The following is a 22,568-nucleotide window of genomic DNA, read 5'->3' on the forward strand; positions in this document are numbered from 1 at the left end:
CTTACATCTTGCTGCTTTTGGTCTGTTAAGGAGCACAGAATAGGATAAAGCAAAAGGGACCCATGTCCCTTGACCAGAAGGCTTGAGCTGGAAGTCAGGCTGGACTGGTTGCTGGGGATGGGATAGGATGGGAATGCAGTAGGTGAGGGCTGATTATAAAACAACTTACAGTATCCTATGGGTTAAGGGTATTAAGTTCCAAATGCCAATTGTGACAAACTGAGTTACAACATTTCTCTTTACATCTGTATACAGGGACAGATTCGACCTCCTCTTTTATCGCCCACCCCTGCCTCCACCTGTTGAGTGCCATGGTGACTGTGGCTCCCTGCTGCATTTCCTGAGAAGCTGCCACTGCAGCCTCTGCCAATGATGCCACTGCCTGGGTAGCCTCTGATGCTTGTGTCGTCTGGATGGTCATCTCACCTCCTTGTAACGTGGCCCAATTTTGTTCCACCTGAGGCAGAAAAGGACATGATAGTTAAAAAATCAAACTCACAAAAGGATTATGATTTTTAAAAGTCATTTTTCTAAAAAACTGCTATGTGCTCAGCCAAATACATACATACTTTTAAATTAACATGAATTACAACGTATAGAACAGGGTTTTTAGCATATCTTTGGTGTTAAAAAGGGGGGTATTAGAATATATATTTGAATTTGCTTATATTTGCATAAAGAAACTCTGGAAGGAGTTTCACACAAAAGAAACCATTGAAAATATTTTCCTCAGTGTGTGCAGAGGGAGTTGTTGTGGGAATAGGTTGGATAGAAGGCAGAAAGAAGATTTTCCATTGCAACCTTTTACATAAATTTTGAAATATCTGAGTCATATCAATATAGTACCTATTCTAAAATTAAAGTTTCTGAATAAATCATAAGTATAATTCTAAAAAAATTCAAACTGTACCAAAGGGAATATAATGCCAGTACTCCAGACCCTTCACCCAAAGGCCACTGTTGTTACCTATTTCTCTATTTCTCATGCATCTTTGCAGGGATATTCTCTTGATATGTGAGCATATTTACACATACACATACACACACTCAAGAAAAATGGCAGTACTTGCTACATGCTTTTTGTACCTTGCTTTTTTTCATAAACAATACAGCTCTGAAATGATTTTACTTTGGAATGTATCAAACTGCTTCACTCATTCATGATTCATAATAATGGCTGCATAGCATTATATTATATGGATACACCATGATTTACTTAACCAGACATCTTTTAATGGGCATTTAGGTAGTTTCCAGCGTTTTGCTATTACAAACAGTACTGTGATGAATATCCTTATACACTAACTTTGTATAGTTTATGTGAGTCTACTTACTGAGTAAATTCCTAGAAGTGGAATTATACATCAAAATTATTTTGTATTTTTATTTTTGATGGAAACTGCCAAATTCAGTAAACAATTTTTTTAATGTAGCAAAACCTGCTTTTCTTTTACTGGGGAGGAATTATGAAGAAACGAAACAAGCAACAAAACAAACAAACAAAAACATACTATCTGTTATATAGAGTAGATTAGAATTCAGCTTTTCTAGATCTAGAACAGGGTTTCTCAACAACAGCACTATTAACATTTTGGGTTAAATAATTCTTTGTTGTGAGGTCTGTCCTGTGGATTGTGGGATGTTTAGCAGCATCCTTGGTTTCTACCCGGTAGATGCTAATACATCCTCCGCAGTCATGATAATCAAAAGTATCTCCAGACATTTTGGCAAATGTCCTCTCTGAGGGGTATAGGGGTTGCCCCGGGTTGAGAACCACTGACTTTAGTACAATGCTTTGCCGTTTAGAGATTTTTTTTCAGTCCTGGATACCTGAATCTAGCTACTTCAGTCCATTTTGCTCAATAAATACTGGTTAAGTATCCCCTCGCCCCCCACCCCCACCCCTCCACCCAAAACCAAAAAGCAACAGGGGTAGTGAAAGCAGTTTTTATTCTAAAATACGGTAGGTGATAAATCAAGCAGCTCATGTATACTATTTCTACAGACTCAGGTCTCAGGATGTTAGCTGTGTTTACTGGAGCTCTTTCTGGGGCCCAGTGAGTGGTCAACTTGTGCCTTCATGTTACTGTGTCCCAAAGAAAGTGTCACAAGCTCTAGGAGACACAGATACTTAAAATGCCTCCTGCGGGACTTCCCTGGTGGCGCAATGGTTAAGAATCCGCCTGCCAATGCAGGGGACACAGGTTCGAGCCCTGGTCCAGGAAGATCCCACATGCCGCGGAGCAACTAAGCCCAAGCCCCACAACTACTGAGCCTGCGCTCTTGAGCCCGTGAGCCACAATACTGAGCCCACGTGTCACAACTACTGAAGCCCACGCGCCTAGAGCCCGTGCTCCACAGCAAGAGAAGCCACCGCAATGAGAAGCCCGCGTAACACAACGAAGAATGGCTCCGCCCACCGCAACTAGAGAAAGCCCATGCACAGCAACGAAGACACAACACAGCCTAAAATAAAATAAAATGCCTCCCGCTTTGGCTCTATTGCTATACTTGGATTGTCACAGTGCTCCTCCAAATGTTTGTCAAAAGCTCCCCAGAGAATGAGACATTCCTTTGAGCTACATTAGTATTTGCCCTGAGTTCTTATAGACAGTGGGCTGTGCCAACAAGCCTCCAGGGCCCAACATTAAGAGCCAGAGATACCCTACTTCCTTCCTGTAGAGCTGCAAAGTTGCCCACTCAGGAATTCACGAAACTCTTGCTTCTTAAGGTATTACCTCTTTGATCTCATTATTCCAATGAGCATCACTGCAAACAACGCCACTTTAGATGGCAAGTTACACTGCCAATCCATAGATGGTTGATGATTCCACTCAGAACACCAGCTGAAGCTGGCCAGCCCTGTAGCATTTTCCTCTTTCCAGATCTGCCCCTCTATATTTCTGCCCATCCCATTGCTGAGTATGGCCTAGTGCAGCTCTCTCAAGTACTCATACTCTACGGCAGCAACTTAATACATATACATTCGGTTACAGCTATATTTGTAGTGAAAATGGTATTAGAATGTTGCCATACACAGTATACTTTAAGGAAGTTAAATTTGTGGCACAAAAGATTAATGGATGGTGGTAAAGGGTGGAGAAGTGGGAAGAAGCAGATGAAGAGATTTCTATTCAGAGTAATGACAGGTAATAAATAAATCAGCTTAAGTGTTAACGCTTCTTTGGAATTTCCTATTCTTGAGTCTCAGTGCTTTAGAGTTGTGTTTGCTTGAGCTCTTGCTGTGCTCCCTTTCCATCTTTTGGGAGCCATTGTGTGGTTATCTATGCCTGGATGTCACCATGTCCCAGAGAAAGGCCACAAACTCTAGAAGGGAAAGATATTCAGAAGATGTACAGTTAGCTTCTGTGCTTTTCTGAGAGAGACCCACTACAGTGAGGCCCTTCAAACTGTGGCTATCTTTGTCTCTCTTGCTACCGTGAACCACCTCGGCTTTTCCACACTTTCACACTGTGATGCACTGCATGTGATGCTCCCTTTGAGAGGAACACAACTCCCATCCTTTGCTTCCTGTTCACCCCTCTAGTCTGAGCTCAGGTGAGATTAGAGCCAAGACAAGTCCACTTAAAGACAACTCCCTATAGTCCAAGGCTCAGGACCTCTCCTCTGGGTTCCACAGTACCCTGGGCTTGCTTCTACTAGATCCTTATCTGATTGCCATTTTCTCTGATGTGTTTTTCCCTACCACCTACCTGTGTGCTCCTTAAGAGCAAGAATGGTCTTTTTTTTTTTTTTTTTTTTCAGTACGCGGGCCTCTCACTGTTGTGGCCTCTCCCGTTGCGGAGCACAGGCTCCGGACACACAGGCTCAGCGGCCATGGCTCACGGGCCCAGCCGCTCCGCGGCATATGGGATCTTCCCGGACCAGGGCACGAATCTGTGTCCCCTGCATCGGCAGGCGGACTCTCAACCACTGCGCCACCAGGGAAGCCCAAGAATGGTCTTTACTCTCCTCCACCTATAGTATACATAGTGTCTGGCACAGGGCTCAGAAAGCATGTACTTAATGGATAGATGAAGAACATGTTCCTTTATTCAGATCTCCCTACTTGCTCTTCAGCATACCTATATTTCAAATAAACTGATATTCAATTGATATTCATAAATTGATATTCAAAAAAACCCCACCTAAAATAAGCTGTGCTACTTCAAAACTGTTACATGTGTTGATGGTTCAGTTTAAAATTCATGTCTCTAATGTCTCTGTACTTTGGTTTCTTCTAACAGAAGCACATGCCTACTATTATCAGATATCATTTCTCTTTCAAATTTCAATTTTTCTGACACATAATGCAATTAATATCACCCATACCAATTGGTGGTCTTACCACAGAATAAATTCTCAAATCCATTTGTACTGTAAATATGCCATCAAAATGGAAACTGTGTATTTTGAAATCAATATATATAGTTTATTTCATATTATTTTGAAATTCTTTTCTTATTCATTTCTAAATGTTTATGTAATTTGTTCTGTGTCCCTAATTAGTTTTAAGTTGCATTAGGTTAGAGATTCTTTTGGTTTCTTTATAACTACTTAGATTATTCGATATTCTCAGCACACAGAGTACTCAGAGTTGGGAGACCATTTTATTACCAGAAGAGACAGGCCCACAGAAGGTCCTTCTTATAAATGTAACCAATTGCAACTAACTGGATGTTAAATGCAGTATGATCTAATGTAAGAGCTCTCACTGGCAAGGCTAGGATAACAAAATAACCTTAAAACTTCCAGAAGTATAGGTATTGTTTATTTTTGTAAATAACTTTCTGTTCCTTGGAGAAACAATGCTACATACAGGCAGTAGGATGTTTCTACTGAGGCACCTGATGCAATGCATTGTTGGCTTGATATGGTCTTATCTGTCCCAAGTCAGTGAGATATTCTAATTACAGTCCTCATGGCTCAAAACTAAGATGCTGACAACCATGTCAACATCTAATCAGAAGGCACATAGAAGCAAACTATAGACTCTAAAACATTTTGCCACTTTCTGAGATAACCTATGCTTCTTTTCTTCATATTTTTGTTTCATTGTAAGTGTGGGATTAGAATTTTTTTAATCTGACTGAATCTGGGTATTAACCAACAGGTTATTTGTATATATCATTCACACACTTCCACACGATGACTTTAAAACGACATCAGTGTGCTGGAAAAGCCATAGATATGTGACTAAGATTTTTGTATCCTTCATATTTTCCATGAACTTTTGGATACATTGGTTGTGTGAAGTTATTCTGTAAAATGGGTTTCAAAGAATTAGTCTCTAGAGAAGTGTTTAAGCAACTCAAAGTTACTTTCTTTAAAAGAGTACCCAGGAAACATTCAGTAGGGAGATGCCTAAATAACTTTGACTGAGTCAAAAAGTAAAAAGAAACAAATCCCATAAATGTACCCACCACTGTCTTTGCTACCTCTTTCACACTTCAAGGAGTGTCTGTCCTCTAGTTTTAGTGTTTGGGGACTGACGAATTTTCCCCTCAGCTAATCCATTCTCTTTCATGATGTTTATATACCTTTAAAAGTAAATCTGTTGACTTCTACCTTTCTATACTGGAACAGCAAAGGGTAGCTCCTGCCCCAAACCTTCACAGGCTCCCTCACTGGAAACACTCTCTTGAAGCTACAGACCACTTTGCAGCCTCTCTGACAGCAGGAACCACAGTTCATTTATGCAGATGCTTCTCTCTCCCTGAGAGCTGGGTTCCTGTGTAAATCAACGCTACATATCTAACACCTCAACTGCAGCACAGCGGGGTCTCAACACATGCTGGCTGACAGGAGCCTGCTGTATTTCTCTTCACCGTGCTAGCCATGACCCTGTATCAGTTCTCTCCCTTTCCTGAGATGCACAAATGATAGTGATTTTGTGGTGTTCTGAGTGGAAATATTCCATGGTTTTGAACAAGGGTGAGATAATATTTTTAGCTTTATTTCTGATATTGCTCTTTGACATTTGTTGACTATTTTTCAAATTTCAGAAGTATAACCTTTAGGTGAAAAGTCCACAGTGACTTAACAAACCCTTTCCTGAACTTCACTAATGGCTCAGAGCTTAGACAACATTTTTCTAATTGTGTTACCCAGCTTCAACACTTACATTGTGCCTTTGGGCAAGTAACCTAACCTTTCAGTTTCATCATGTATAAAGCAAAGATGATAACAGAACCTACACTTCCTAGGGTTGAGGAGTGCTTAGTTTACCAAGTGTCAATAAAGGTTAGCTACCTTCCTTTAAGTTAACATCCCATAATTATCTCAGTTTTGATAGGGAAGGATTTTCCTGTTCCTTTTTTTTTTTTTCTTCTGGCCGTGCCACACAGCTTGTGGAATCTTAGTTCCCTGACCAGGGATTGAACTCAGGCCACAGCAGTGAAAGCGCTATGACCGAGTCCTAACCACTGGGCCTCCAGGGAATTCCCAGGAAAGGATTTTCTTGTGAAGTCTTTTCAAAGGCTCATTTAAAATGCAATAAATCATGTCTACTGATTTACAAATATATATATCCCTTCAAAGAATGTTTTAGTCAGCTTTAGTTTTAATGAACTGATTTTTTTCATAAAGTCCAAAGATTAAATTCTTTGGGATTCACAGCATAAAAGTACTAAATCCTATGTTACAAATATACAATTGTAAGTTCCTGACAGTTATGCCTGAATCGTAAGGATCCATAAATTTCGATTGTTATAATTAACATACACAGAGTAAGCTACTTCACAAAACTGACATGGTGTGATGTCTTAAACGGTTTAAATAAATCAATGCTACAGACGTGTAGGCTACTTACAGTCTCTTCATCTTCTGGACCCTCCCTCTCCCTCACCTATATATTTGAGTATTTAAGTGGAAACAGACAGAATCGTTTCTTACCTCTCCATCAGCCACAGCAGAATAATTCACTTGGGCAACAGTGACTGTGGTTGGCAATTCTGAAGCATCAGCCAATGTGGCTACTGTTGCCCCTGTACCAACCTAAAGAAAAAACATGGAAAGTGATGTGTCAGTGGATGGATCCTCCAACCTCTCCTTTACTCAGAAGTTAAGATTCAGATAATCCCAAATTCAGCAGAGGTAATGATTAATATGCCTTGTAATATGAAATGAATTACTAAAATCACATCTCAGACACTAACATGAGTTTCAGAGTTTTACTTCAACCATATAAGTCACTATGAGAAGCCATCATGTTTCATCATTGGTGCCCAGTGTCAGTCAACCAACTTTCTACTCTCTCCCCAATCTGAATTTTAGACGCTCCCTCTATCTACCAACAAATTGCGTTTCACCTCAGAAGTGGTAATTCAGAAGGAATATTTCCTGGCCACTGAGCGAGTGAAATGGTAAAAAAAAAGGAAGCCATTTTTACAGTGCTTTGATTTGGAAATGTCTAGAAATGCTATCTATAGCTTTGTATTTAGCAAAATGCAAACAATTTAAAATATTATTCAAAAAATAGAGTTCAGGTAGGAAGATCTTGGGGAGCTGTATAAAATTAATACAAGAATTTATATAAAGACAACTTTCTTGGGCTTCCCTGGTGGCGCAGTGGTTAAGAATCCGCCTGCCAATGCAGGGGACACGGGTTTGAGACCCGGTCTGGGAAGATCCCATATGCCGCAGAGCAACTAAGTCCGTGTGCCACAACTACTGAGCCTGAGCTCTAGAGCATGCGAGCCACAACTACTGAGCCCACATGCCACAACCACTGAGCCTGTGCTCTAGAGCATGCAAGCCACAACTACTGAGCCCACGTGCCACAACTACTGAAGCCCGTGTGCCTAGAGCCCATGCTCCGCAACAAGAGAAGCCACCACAATGAGAAGCCCACGCACCACAATGAAGGGTAGCCCCCACTCGCTGCAACTACAGAAAGCCAGCACACAGCAATGAAGACCCAACGCAGCCAAAAATAAATAAATTTAATAAATTTAAAAAAAAAAAAAAAGACAACTTTCTCCAGTCTGAGGTGAGGTGCCCACTGATCTGCCTCAGAAATCACAATCTGGTAACCAGAAGGTTTACTCACCTGGATAAGCGAGACAGTGCCATCAGGGTTACTAAAGGTCTGGACTACAGTCTGTGATGGTACAAGATGGGCTATACTGTGTGTGGTTGTGGCCTGTGTTTGTGTTTGCTGATCTTCAAAAGCATACAAAAGGTCCTCCCGCCCATGCTGTTTATAACAGTTTTTAACTATGGTCCGTAGTGCCTGGGTCCATGAAACCTGTCATCAAAAGACCAGAAAAGCACATTAAGTCACAAAGAAAGTTGGTTATTCAGTTCTACTGTGGAATAAGCAGCTGCTTATTTATCAAACCAAACCAAACTTGCATGGAGTAACTCTCTCAGGATTATTTCCCACAGACCGATTTGGACATAAAGAAATTCAGCACCAAGTACCAACAATTTCACACTGGTTTCCTTCCTGATCAAAGTCGGGTTTAACTTTTGGGTTTTCCTGAGGCCAACTGTTAAACTTCTCACAGAAGAAGGTTACTCTTTCGTCAAGAGTTTCATTTAAGATTTAAAAAAATATTTATTTATTTATTTATTTGGTTGTGCCAGGTCTGCTGTTGCGGCACGCGGGATCTTCGTTGCAGCATGTGGGATCTTCAGTTGTGGCATGTGGGCTCTTAGTTGCAGCATGAGGGACCTAGTTCCCTGACCAGGGATCGAACCCGGGCCCCCTGCATTGGGAGTGTGGAGTCTTAACCACTGGACCACCAGGGAAGTCCCTTTATTTGAGATCCTCAGTAGATTTTTAAAGCTAACTGAAAAAAATGAATATGCAGAACAAGTAAGGGAGGACACCTGGTTTAGTCTTTCTTCTTTTTTAAAATAATTTTCATTATCAGCAGACTTCACTAACTTCACATCTCTCTATATTTATATTTTCAACAGTGATGCTTGCTAATCAGAAATAAGGACATTTCAAGTCTTCAAAGTGATTAATACCTTTTACTTCAAGTTTCGTTAGTTTTTCCAAGCACCTTATAAAATTAAAACTGCTCCAAAAGGCAACTATGTAGAGAGAAGTGTAAATTCACAGAGCCATCCCAAGTCTTTACAGTGATGGAGTGATGAATGGGAAAGGCTATAAATCAGAGAATATCAAACCTCTTTTGGGGGATACGTTTCACTATTACACAAATGTTTTTAGACTTTATAGCATAAGAAGTAGAATAACAAAAATGAGGTGGTTGATTCAGAATGGAAAAGCAATAGGAAACTCAGGCCAGAGGAACCCTCACCCTCTGCTTTTGCTCTTCTGTGCGGACATCGCTCCGAACGTTTGCCCATGGGATATCTTCAGGCCACCAGATGGGCTTGCAGCTTTCTTTACCCCAGCCTGGTTTTCCCCGACCTGTGGAGTACTTCAGCATCTCTGGAATAAATGCCCGAAGCTGGGCCTGGAAAACAAGAGTGTGGTCATCAGCAGTCATGAAAGACGTCTGGGATGTGTTTGTGCCTCCCAACAAATTCTAAGATTATAAAAGAGAGCCTTCCTGGAGGGTTATGGAGAGCCCCAAAATGTGACTGTGAGAACCGTCTGTTTCTCATAGGTCACTATAGCTCCATGGGTGATGGAGAATTATACATACGTTGGTAAAGTACATCTTAAGCTGTATTTCATACACTTGCTCCTATAAGATCAAGAATATCTGCCCCCATGTTTGATTTCCGCCCCCTAAGGTACTATTGATGCTATAGCTTATTTCTCTTCTAGAACGTCCATGCATTTATGGTGTCAAGGTCAACATGTTGTTCTGGAGGTAGTAATCAGAACAATTAGATGAGAGAAATAAGAGGTGATGAACAGATAAAATCACCACTATTTGTAAATGGTATGACTGTGTATCTGGAAATCCCCAGAGAATAAAATGAAAAAACTACTACAAACAATGAGAGTTTGGGGCTTCCCTGGTGGCACAGTGGGTGAGAGTCTGCCTGCCGATGCAGAGGACACGGGTTCATGCCCCGGTCCGGGAAGATCTCACATGCCGCGGAGCGGCTGGGCCCGTGAGCCATGGCCGCTGAGCCTGCGCGTCCGGAGCCTGTGCTCCACAACGGGAGAGGCCACAACAGTGAGAGGCCCGCGTACCGCAAAAAAAAAAAAAAAAAAAAAAACCAAAAAACAAAAAACAAAAACAATGAGTTTGGTAACATGATTGGTCACAAAATATATGAAAATAAATGGGCTTTACTTAATAAAAAGGGAAAATAACCCTAAAACTCTTCTAAAAAGTTTCTAGTAAGATAGTCCAATGTCTATGAGTCTGACATATAGATATACGTAATGAAGCATGTGTTGATCTTAATGAATTTCATTCAAATTTATTTTACAAATCAAATCCAGACCAGACAGATGTTAAACCACAGAAACAACTACCTTTCTTTATCTCCTGGCATGGTAGCCACGCTGTGTGTGTATACTGGGGGAGAAGGGGAGCCTACTTTGTGAATATTCTCAATTGCTGACAATGATTTTTGGCAAGAGAAGCAGTTTATCAAGTTATAATCTTCCTCCTCAGACCTACTGCTTTCCTTTGAACCTGGTGGTCTATAGTATACCAGAGATAAGCATCCTTCATCTAAGAACACACTCATAGTGCCTCTTAAGACCAAAAGGAGAGGACAATTTTAGCATGAGTCACACGCAAGGACACGGGCTTGTAGCCATAAAATAGAGAAAAAAATAGAAATGGGAATACTTAAGTATTAATGAGATAATGAGTACAGCAAAACTTGTATTAAAGAGCCTATTTAAATATCAAGTGTTCTCATTTAAATACTATTTTACCAGAAGATGACAGAAATTAGTACATAACAGGGAAGCATGAAACCAAATCAGTAATGTTTACCTAATAAAGATAGTTCTTGCTGACTGTAGTTACATTGTTAATTCTTGCCCCAAGCCTGCCATTTCACCTCCTTCTAAGTACCCCCCATCTCCCAGACAGTCTCCTGCCTGCAGGATAGGGTATTATATACTCCGTTATATATTTGGCTCTGTGGCATCAAGCAGCAGGCTAATAGAAATGTATCCATTTGCAAACCCAGGCTATCAGCTGGCTCATGAGGTCACTTCTTCAGTTATTTTAAGAAAGTGCATCTCAAAGTCATTTTTCCCTTTATCCTGGCTTCCTGGGAGTGTCTTTTTCTAGCCTCAGTTATATAGAGAAGGAAAAGGCTTAGTCCTCACACACAATATTTATATTTCTTCATATAAAGAAATAATAGCTTTCTCAGATGCATAAACAAAATAAACTCATACCACAGACTTTTATAAGTCTTCCTCTTTCTTTTAATCCCATTACCAGTCTCCAAAAGGAGAGTTCTTTATATCCACGCCCAGCAGAGTGAGGAGATAATGAAATAAGAAGGCCAAATATCTCTAAATTAACAAAAAATGAAAGTTTTTAAAAGATGTTTTATGTGCTAGAATTTCTGGATGGGAAATGTTTCAAAGCCCCAGGAAGAAGACAGTAGAGGCTAATATGAGAGGCAGGAGAAACGGAAGCAGCACAAAGGAAAGGTTACTTCCACAGGCAAAAACCTCATTAAGTTAAAAAAATGGGCCCAGAGTGAAATTAATAAGTTCTAATTCAGAGTCAGATCTTAGCTTTTTAAAGTACTATCAACTGTACAAAATTTGCCCCTACATCAAACAAGAGGCAAAAAGCACTTTCTACTACAAAAGTTAACTTTTCAAGACTGCACAGTTTAGAGATGAAGGACAATCTTTGCTTTTAAGTGCAAAGATAATGTGACTTCACTGAAAGAAGCAATTTTCCACCAGACTATTTTCATACTGTCCCAAATAACTAGTGCTAATAAAGGGATATTAATAAGGGTAAATGAGCTGTCCAGTATAGAAAGAGTTAAATGATTCCTTTCCAGAATTCAGCACTGTGCTCTCATTACCAGTTGGATTAATTACTGGTCCTGGAGAGTTTTGGAAACCCAAGCTACTCAATGCGCTTGTTAAGGAAGGTTTGTCTTTAATCCGCAGGGGAGACAATCAACAGGATCAGCAAAGGTAAAGCCTATCCTCTCCGGCTATCCTTTAATTGGGCTGCAACAAGCTTTCCCGGCCTCTCATTCTAATTTAGGGCTCTAGATGGGCTTCAAGTGCCCGGCGTGGTCAGTAAGCCCACCTCAAACCAGCAGAGAGTAGAAAATACCACTCCTTCCAGGGCACACTCAGCAAAGAAAAAAGATATTAAATTCATGCCAGTGGCAATCAATAGTAAAGATTATGTGGAAATCACAGATGGTTTAAAAAAAAGATTTTCTAAAACTGAAAGTTTTAATCTGGCCAAAATGAAACAATATTTCTTACTATGCTAGAAATTTTCCACTTGTAAATTTTGTTACTCTGCTGTCCAACAATGCATTATCCTTATATATTCCCAAGTACCCTTCTCCTCCCATTTCCTCTCTCTTTGCTCTGCATGTACCCGAGATGAGGAATTTTGAGGCTCCAGATGTCCATTTAGGTTCAGTAACCAAGAAACGGCCTTTCAAAGCAAAATGTTTGCCAACTCCATATCTACTGAAGAGATCAGAGAATATGTAACAGATTTAAAGAGAAGGTAGCTAAAATCAAACCACACTGAAAGGTGATATTTTCTATACCCTACAGGAAAACAGCAATGTAGCAGGGAAGGAAAAGTGAAGAATTTTTGGACTGTGGCTTCATAACTGTAATTTAAAATTATGAACTTCCAGGTTGACAGTCCCAATCATACTCAAATGGATATTTAAAGGGCCTTAGAAAATAAAAGCAAAATGATTTTTTTGCTCACTTTTGGTAATTATTTGTACCACTGACCTCTGTTCACAGAGATAATGAAAGTGGCTTTCCTTACTAGAAACACCAATCCTATATCCCCATGTTCGGTAGTAGTGCTAGCAGAAACACTGGTTTCTCTTAATCGCATTTTCCCATAAAACACATTCCCATAGAAACATGGGAAGAACAAGTTTGGAAGGAAAGATAAAATTAGAGAATTCAAGGGACAGCCAATGAAGACACTCCTCTCTCAGGCCAACACTTCTGCTTCTCTATCTCCATACCCCATCTACCCATTACACTGTCTCCCTCCCATTAATCAAAATGCTCTTAAAATTCCACCCTCTCTTTGAAGGAGTCTCAGATTAGTCAGTTTCTGCTACCTTATCCTAGTTGTACTCTTTTGTATAAGAATTCAAATAACACAGATGAAGTCAAAGCTCTCTTTTTGATCTACCCTTCCCCAATCTAGTCACCTGTCCAGAGGCATCAATTTGATGAACATCCTTTTGTACAGGCCAAATTCTATGCATTTACATAAATACATGCTGGAAAGGCAGTTTTATGTGATGAAAGAAAACACACGTATTCACATATTTTAGTATAACTCACTTTTTCTACTCAACATTTTGCCATAGAGATCTTCTCACAGTAGTACAACTAGAATAATCTCATTTTTAAAGAAACAGTTGCTTAGTATCCACAGTATAGATTTTTCCATTTTATTTAACCATTCTCCTATTGATAAACTTTTAGGTTGTTTACAGTGCTTGTACATGCTTCTTTGAACACACCTGTGAGTATTTCTGTAGCAGAAAAGTGGAATTGCTGGTTAAAGTGTATATGCATTTTAATAGATACTGCCTAACTGTCCTCCTAAAAGACTTTGTCAGTCCTATTCCCACCAATGGTACAGAACAATACCCATTATTTCAAAACCTCCCTTCACACATTAAAAAAAAAAAAAAAGCTTTAAATCTTTAATTTGTTTTCATGTTTTTCCTTCATTTTGCTTCCAAAAGGAAATGAGAGCATAGCTCTGTCACCTGTATATTGTCCACAGCCTCTAGGCTGGGGCAGGTCCTGACCCCTGCCTGCCGGCTGCCTCGAGGCCACAGGGTGCCTGGGGGTTCACGTGCAGCCCCAGGGGTCGCCTTCACATTTTTTAATTACCCTGCTTTCTTATTTTGGCTCATCGGATGTTAGGGAAATGATTTAATTTTCATTACTAGTGAGGCTGAGACTCTTTTTATGTTTACTATTTTTCCTTATTACAACTGTTCGTAATGCTTTGCTTATTTTTCTAATTTTCTTATTAATTTGAAAGAAATATTAATCTGTTCTAGATATTCTGTCATATAATATGCAACTACTTTTCCCTAATCTAGTTCTGTCCTGAATATGGAATTTATATGCGTGCTCCCTGCTCTTGGTATTCCTGAATATACCCCTCAATTATTTTACTCTCAATATATGCTGCGTTCTATTATATTCCCTTTATCTCATTCTGCTTACCTAAAATTTACAAAATGTGGAATGGCATCATATACATCAACCTTTTTTGATCATTTCAGACAGTAAGAAAAGCCTACTCTGCACATAGATTCTGACACAACAGTAGGAGAAACAGCTGGGAACTGTGATCTACAACAGTGGTTCTCAAAGTTGGCTGCACACTGGAATTGCCCGGGGAATTTAAACACTGCAGAAGCCTATATCTCATCCCCAAAGATTCTGACTTAATTGGTCTGGAGTGTGGCCTGGGCACTAGGATTTTAAGTTCCCCAGGTGGTTCTACTGTGCAGCCAGTTTAAGGACCACTGAACTAATTTAAATACTTTTTATCCAGCCCTTCTTCTTTAAAAAAATTTTTTTAATTGTAGTAAAATATACATAACATGAAATTTACCATTCTACAATGTACAATGTATAATTCAGTGGCACTAAGTACAATGTTGTACAACCATCACCACTATTTCCAGAACGAATTCATCATCAAACAAAAACTCTGTACCTATTAAACAATAATTCCCCATTTCTACTTCCCCCAACCGCTGGTAACATCTATTCTACTTTGTCTTTATGAATTTGCTCATTCTAGATACCTCATGTAAGTGGAATCACAAAATATTTGTCCCTTGTGTTTGGTATATTTCACTTAGCATAATTTTCTACTCTTTAGGTAGAAGAGGCCAGATCTATGCTTTTTCAAAACAAAACAATACTCAAAAAACCTAAACTGATAACTGATGAATGTTTTCTAAGTAAAACATGTCAATCCCTGTGAATAATTTCTTTCAAAGAAACAGTCGCTGTGTTGAGTGCTTCTGAAGGTTTCCCCTGAAAACTTGTAAAGAATTTCTATCCTGTTGCATCATCACTCCAAGGGAATATTAAAGCAACGAAGATTGCCCCAGTGAGAGTAACAGGAGGGCAATAAGTTCAAGGGAGGAGAGGAAAGGGAGAGGCGGAAAAGGAGTGGATTTTAACCAGTAATACTGGACTGGTCTTTCCAGAGATATTTTTTCTATAATTATATTCTTTGCCTGGATCTCTTCTAACACAAAGTCCAAAAAGATTAACAACCTCCCAAGAACAAGAGACTCCCATAGGACTCAAATGTCGTAAAGAACATAACTGATTTTCCACTAGCAAAATCATAATTATTGCTTAAAGACTCTATAAGAAACAATACAAGTCCTTTAACTCAAAATGTAGTCTGTCGTAGAGAATGGACTTGAGGACACGGGGAGGGGGAAGGGTAAACTGGGACGAAGTGAGAGAGTGGCATGGACTTATATACACTACCAAATGTAAAATAGATAGCTAGTGGGAAGCAGCTGCATAGCACAGGGAGATCAGCTCGGTGCTTTGTGACCACCTAGAGGGGAGGGATAGGGAGGGTGGGAGGGAGACGCAAGAGGGAGGGGATATGGGGATATATGTATATGTACAGCTGATTCACTTTGTTATAAAGCAGAAACTAACACACCATTGTAAAGCAATTATACTCCAATAGAGAGGTTAAAAAAAATCCAAAAAAGTGTAGTCTGTGAGTCAGCAGCATTGGCATCACCTAGAAGTTAGAAGGCAGAATCTCAGGTCCCACTCCAGTCCTACTGATTCACAATCTGCATTTAAACAAACAAGACTCTCAGGTGATTCCTATGCATACTGAAGTTTGAGAAGCACAATTTAGCCCATCCTCTGGTCTCTGATCTGAAGTATCCAAGAAAATTTTGCTGACCTGGCTTTCAAAATCTCTGAAAAAGATGACTTCATTATTTCATTGTAAATGCGATTGCAGAATCTATACCATATTAATGATTTCTTCTCCTAAGCCTTTTCTCAACCTCCTTCAATTCTTACACAAAAGAGGCAGACAGAAATGGGATAAGTTCTAGCCACTAGCCACTATTCTTAAAGGTGCCTAGAAATTCAAGTTTTCATTTTTTCACTAAAAATACTGCAGAGCTCTGTGTTTTTTACCACATACACCAAAAAAGACTTTCTCAGAATCAAGATATATTTATAATAGTAGAAACAGAAGCTTTTCAGGTAAACATTTTATTCACTCGTATAGAATTACACTTTTATCAAAACCAACAAGCAAAACACAACAAAAACCACAACTACAGAGCCGCTTCCTGAAAGAATCAGGACATTCAGCTCACACAGAATTTAAGATACTATGTTATATGTAACTTCAACCTGTTGCAGAAGACAATTTTGATAGTTGCTGGAGCAAGTCAAGAAATTCTTTTACAACAGTTAACTGTCCAGTGTAGATTACCAGAGATACTCAGTCTGAGCGATGATGGCAGTATAGTTTCATTGAAAAAAAGAGGGAGAGACAGTAATGGGGGCAGGAGGAGAGAGAGAGGCAGAAGAAAAGCACTGCCAATATGGACTCCACCCTAAGTTCTATTTGTTTGTCACTAGCTTGCTTCATAGGTTGCTTCCTCTCTTTATGCCTCAGTTTTTTAATACATTATGACCTGTATTGGCCACTTCACTGCTGAGCAAAAAAAAAAAAAAAAATCTAGGTTCATTAACTTGCTCTAAGTGAAAAATGGGTGAGAAATGGTATGTTCAGATTATTCAAAAGTTAATATAGGTAACGTATATAACTAGTATTAATAATTAGTAATAACATTTGTGTAATTCCTTCGTTTTCAAAGTACTTTCCAATATAACATCTCATTTTTTCTTCCTCCAACTCCATAAGGTAGGAGGGCAGGTATTATTCTCACTTTCATAAGATGAAACTGAGAACCAAGGCTACTATGTAGTAGAACGGGGATTTAAAGACTAGATCTTCCAGCTAACTTCCTAATTTGTAAAGAATTAAAATAACGGGACACATAACTTTAGAACAATATTGAATATAATTTACTCTCTTTGGATGATTCACAACTCATCTTAGGATTGTATATGGAATTATACTTGTAAATTAGGGTCATCAGTATAAACATTAGTTATCTCCATAGCATTCAGTGCAGATAAGATGATTAATAGAGCTGTCTGGTTAACCCAAAGTCCATCTCTATTCCAGTGCACTTTTATAATTCTGGAATTTTATCACTTCAAGGAAGTCATGAATTATCCATATGGTTTCAACTCTAGAATTGGTGTCCACTTAAACTTACGTTGTCCTTTATGGCTACAGGCCATATCTGAGCTCTTCTTCCTTGACTATAATAGAAATTACACACACACACACACACACATTCTCTCTCTCTCTCTCTCACACTGGAGAGCAAGGTTTAAATGAGATACTCCCGTAAAGAACTTAGTGTTGTGCCTTCCAATACACAGTAGCTACAGAAGAGAAAAATAACAGAGAGAGAGAGAGAGAAAAGAGTTGACATCTTCACTGGAACATTAAAAAATCATTGGACAAAACAAAGCAGAAACATCAACAAACTTACACTTTAAAAAATTCAATTTGGGGTTTCTATGGTTATAAAAGAAATTCATGCTTATTAGACAAAACACTGAAAATCACCCATAATGCCACCACACATATATAATCACTGTTAATATATTGGTGTATATCCATCTAAAGTTTCACACACACTCACACACATACAGGCAAGTTTCGTGTGCATGTTTTAAACAAATGAGATCAATTAACTCAATCTTGAATTCCCTGGGTGGGGGGGGATCTAGCCGTCCCCGCCCCAAGTAGAAGAAAACAAACAAAAATAAAACCCTAAACCCCTCAAATTAGAGTACATAAGAAATGCTATTTTATAACTAGTTTTTAATTTAATATACCACAGTATTATTCTACTGCAATAGAGAGCAAATCATCATTTTCAGTGTCTAATATTTCACTGCACAGTCACTAATAGTCTCTTTTTTGGGCTAAACTGCTCTTTCCATGTAAATTCTAAACACCACTATTATAATTTATTCAATCACACTGTTCTCAGACTTTCCTACTGTAAACAATGCCATGAGCATACATCTTTGCTTACTTGGAGGGCATGACATGCACATTTAAAATTTTGCCAACCTGCCCTCTGGAAAAATTGTACCAATGTAATTCTATTGATGATGCTTTATATTGCCATAACCTTGCCTATCTAGGTTTGGTTTGAAATAGAACCCTGCTTTTACTACCATTAATAGTGAAAGGCTTTAGGATCAATAAGTTTAAAAAAAAAAAAGGTGTTTTGCTAACATTAAGAAGAAAGCAAATATTTAAGGCAAACAAAATAAAACACAATTAAAAAAAAAAAAAAAGGGTTGTGGGGGGAGGAACCGCAGGATCCGACTCCTCAGAAATTCCTGTTCAGCTGGAAGCTGGGTTCTTCATCACCCTGCTCACTCCTCCTCACCATGTTTGTTTTATTTGTTATGCATTATTTTTTACTCGTCATCTGCGGTGAGACGGGTAAGGAGGGAATGTACAACAATAAAGAAGATGCATCCAACAAGACGCATCCAACAAAGTACCTCTGAGACCGACTCATGACTTAGTATCAGCTTCCCTTGGATGTACCACTGCACCAAGCTCTACTGAGTGCATATTTCATAAAAATGGAAAACAATAGTTTTAAATGTTTTACCTCCAATGTGAAATTAAACTGTTTGCTCTGACTTCTGTGACCATCCCCAAATTTTCTTAATTATCAGTAGCCATGATTTAATATAATAAAAACCTCAGATTATTTCGACCTAACACGCCAAATGTGACAAAGAAGCAAAACATGCCCATCGCAGGAGAGGAGTTTACCTAAACATAGTGTACTCCTTCTCATTAATGATGACTCCTTACTTCTGATTAAGTAAGCTTCTTAATCAGAAGCTTAGTTAGCTTTAGATGTACTTTCTATCTGAGATACGGAGTAGATTCTGTACATTAATCAGATAAGATTCACTTTATGTTTTCTTTAACCAGTCAGAATGGTCCTAGGGATAGAATAACAGCAGGTATGAAATGACAGGAAAAAAGTTTGGATAACGCTTTCCTTCGGAACCATTATCCAGATACTTCAAGTGTCCACAGAAAGATCTGTGAATCCAACAATCAAAAGATTACAATTCAGCATTATATTTCTAAAATACTGCATTACTTCAAACCAAGTTGTTAGTTCAGACTTAGGTAAAAATAAAGCGCCATCTCCTGAGCTGCAGCATCAATGTCTGCAGTGAGTGAACACCCACTCAGGAGACTTGTGACCCAGTTACCCACGCCCTGGATTCATTTCTGCTCTGCCTCTTAGGTCATTTACTGAACAGATATTGACTGAGTACTACAGTCACCCCTAGGTATCTGCGGGGGATTGGTTCCAGGACCCCACCACAGATAGCAAAATCCGAGGATGCTCAAGTCCCTTATATAAAATGGCACGGTATTTGCACATAGCCTACACACATCCTCCCATACACATCCTCCCATACACTTTACACCATCTCTATATTACCAAGATACCTAATACAATGTACAAGCTATGTAAATAGGTGCAGCACTGCAAAATTCAAGTTTTGCTTTTTGGAACTTTCTGCAATATTTTCCCCCCAATATTTTTAATCTGAGGCTAGTTGAATCCACAGATGCAGAACCCACGGATATGGAGGGCCAACTGCATTTAGAATACAGATATTATCTGGTGCCAGGCAGCTGTACTGGACAGCAGTGAAGAACAGAACTAAGCCCTTGCTCTCAATTCTAGCTGAAGAGAGAGACCACACAGAAGTATAAATGTTAACAAATAAGATAATTTCAGGTAGTGGTAAGTGTTACAAAGACAATAAAATAGGGGATGTATTAGGCTGTAACTTGGTGGTGAGGAGAAAGCTTCATTAGATGGGATAATCAAGAAAGGCTTGTCTCAGGAGGTGATATCTGAGTTAGACTTTGAATAAGATAAGATCAATCATGCAATGAGTTGGGAAAACAATGTTTCAGGCAGAGGAAATAGAAAAAGTAAAAGAAAGAGCTTGGAGTATTTGACAGGAAGAAAGAGGGTGAGTGTGACCAGAGCACAGTGACTGAGGGGGAGAATGAGAAATGAGGTTGGAAGAGGCCAGGTTAATATAGGGTCTCAGAGGCCATGGCAGAGTCTAATTTGATTCTAGGAATAGTGGAAAGCCATTAAAGGGCTTAAACAAGAGGGTGACATTACCTGATTTAAGTTTTTTAAAAAATCTCTGGTGGCTCTGTAGAGCGTGGACTGCAGTAGAAAGGAGATCAATAGAACTGATCACTGGAAACAGTCCATGCATGAGATGCTAAAGGCTTGGGCAAGGGTGGTGATGGGAACTGAGAAGAATGGTCAGATTCAGAACACATTTCAGACATGAAATGACATGACTTGCTAATGAATTAGATGAGGTTTGTGGGGGAGTGAGGGCAAAACCAAGAATGACTCCTATGCTGGGACTTGAGCAACCCGATGGACCGTGGTGCCATCAGCTGATATGAGGAATACCAGGGGAGGAACACATTTGGAGTGGAGAGTGGGGGCAGTCAAAGGTTCTGTTTCAGGCATGTTAGGTACTGGAGATCTAACAGTGGTATAAGCCGGGGTACAGATAGCATACGGATGGGATATAAAGCTCACAGGACAGGATGAGATTACTTGGAGAAAAACACATAGAGCCCTGGGACTTGCCAATATTGATCAGGTGAGAAGAGGAAGAGGAGCCAGCACAGAGCTGAGAGGGAGCGCCCGGTGAGGCAGGAGGGTATTCAGGAGAGGGTGGGGTACAGAAGCCAAGAGAAGAAAGTATTTTTAGAAGGAAGGAGTAATCAACTACGTTAAATGCTGCTGGAAGTCTGAACAAGATAAGGAAAGAAAACTCACAACTGAATTTAAAGCTAGAAGTAGTAATAAAGAAATAAGGTAGAAAGATGTCATAAAAAAGGCATTTGATCTCGATCAAGCTATCACTTTTAAAGTTAAAAAACTTATAAGGGACAGTCTCAGCAAACTCCCTGAGGTATGTTGATTTATCAGGCTGAGTACATTTTGACTTCCCCTCTCAAAGGGAGAGGAGGAAAGCAATGACTCAGGAGGGTGTCCTTCTGAGTTTTCCATTCTTATTCCCTGGAGCAGCGAGCCTTCCTTGGCAATAGTGTGGTGGTATTCAGAAGTTATATGGAAAGAGGAACAGCTCAGCCCAAAAGAGACTGAAAGTTTACTTGTCCCCCTGATTGTGATTCATCAAAGTCCTGACAGTCTCCTGTCCAAACCAACTCCAGCTAAAAGTTTCTTTATCTAACCCAAGGGCCCAAGTGAAAGGAAAAAACTGCCAACAGAAGTAGAAGACCATATCCACGCCCTCGGCTGGAGCATTCTCCTGGCACTACATTTTCTTTTCCAAGGCTGCTACTGTTTCACTATCAGACTCCAGCCTGTGTCTCACTCTGGTGGTATATCACGGAGGACAAAACTAAAAAAAGTGATCTGAGGCCCGCCCACACCTGTGCCACCTCACTCCCTGCCCCTTACCTGAGTCATTTTGTCCACAGAGACTGGAATTCCATCGATGGTGAGAGGCGGCAGCTCTGAGTTAACCTCCTGTGGCGCAGGGGCGTGCTCTGCCAGGGCAGACTCCAGGTCTTCCAGGATCATGCTCTTGTACTTACGGACCTGCAGGGAATTAAGGGCAGAAGTAAACAAGATGCCCAACAACCAGGGAGGGTTGGTGCCAAGCAACCAGAGAGTGGGTGGGGTGGGCCTCCCTCAGCCATTGCAGAGCCCTAAGAACAAACACGTCCACAGCTAGCAGATAAAAATACCCGCTGGCCCCAAAGACATCACATTGTACAGAATTAAATGAAAAGATAATGAAATTACAGGTAACAATTGTAGAAAGAAGCCAGAGGAAAAATCTTTTACAGAAATACCGCTCCTCAGTTAAAATCACCTTTTCTCCGTAAATGCTGGCCCCAATATCTGTTCCAGATCTAACAGGAATGGCATTCGTTATTCTGCATTTCCCAGGCCATTTGATAAAACCTAGCTGTGGCAGTTAATTACCAAAATCATTTTCAAGATCACTGAGGACTTATGTCTCTGAAACTCTAAGAAACTTATTTGAAACTTTCCTATGCCGTTACTTTCCTACAAAGCTAGACTACCAAACAAATAGGAGATTCAAGTGTACAAGAGGCTGCACTGAAAGGCATCAGAGAAAAAAAACTAGCTGGGTGTCATAGGTGTCACTATCAGTAAGGCCCAGGGCCAGAGAGAGCACCACAGGTCAATTCCTCCTCCTGTCTGGTACTCCC

At 39.8% G+C, this 22,568-nt stretch overlaps 1 protein-coding gene across 17 annotated transcripts in view; it reads right to left on the reverse strand.

The window, feature by feature from the left end:
• The window catches only part of NRF1 (nuclear respiratory factor 1), a 136,451-nt gene that overhangs the window by 42,039 nt on the left and 71,844 nt on the right, over window positions 1-22,568 (reverse strand). For 14 of the 17 annotated variants that reach the window (XR_009541923.1, XR_009541921.1, XR_009541922.1 and 11 more), the window contains 6 exons: window positions 21,787-21,927; window positions 9,276-9,434; window positions 8,051-8,248; window positions 6,895-6,996; window positions 300-457; window positions 6-111 (listed from right to left, as the gene is read on the reverse strand). Coding sequence is in view for 12 of the 17 variants with exons in the window: in XM_060156690.1 (XP_060012673.1) it covers window positions 6-111; window positions 300-457; window positions 6,895-6,996; window positions 8,051-8,248; window positions 9,276-9,434; window positions 21,787-21,927 (864 nt within the window). In the remaining 5 variants the exon portion in view is untranslated. The remainder of the gene's footprint in view (window positions 1-5; window positions 112-299; window positions 458-6,894; window positions 6,997-8,050; window positions 8,249-9,275; window positions 9,435-21,786; window positions 21,928-22,568) is intronic. The other 3 variants (XM_060156700.1, XM_060156698.1, XM_060156699.1) reach the window with 2 other exon arrangements.

This window comes from Lagenorhynchus albirostris, chromosome 8 (assembly GCF_949774975.1).
Source record: "Lagenorhynchus albirostris chromosome 8, mLagAlb1.1, whole genome shotgun sequence".
Lineage (NCBI taxonomy): Eukaryota > Metazoa > Chordata > Mammalia > Artiodactyla > Delphinidae > Lagenorhynchus > Lagenorhynchus albirostris.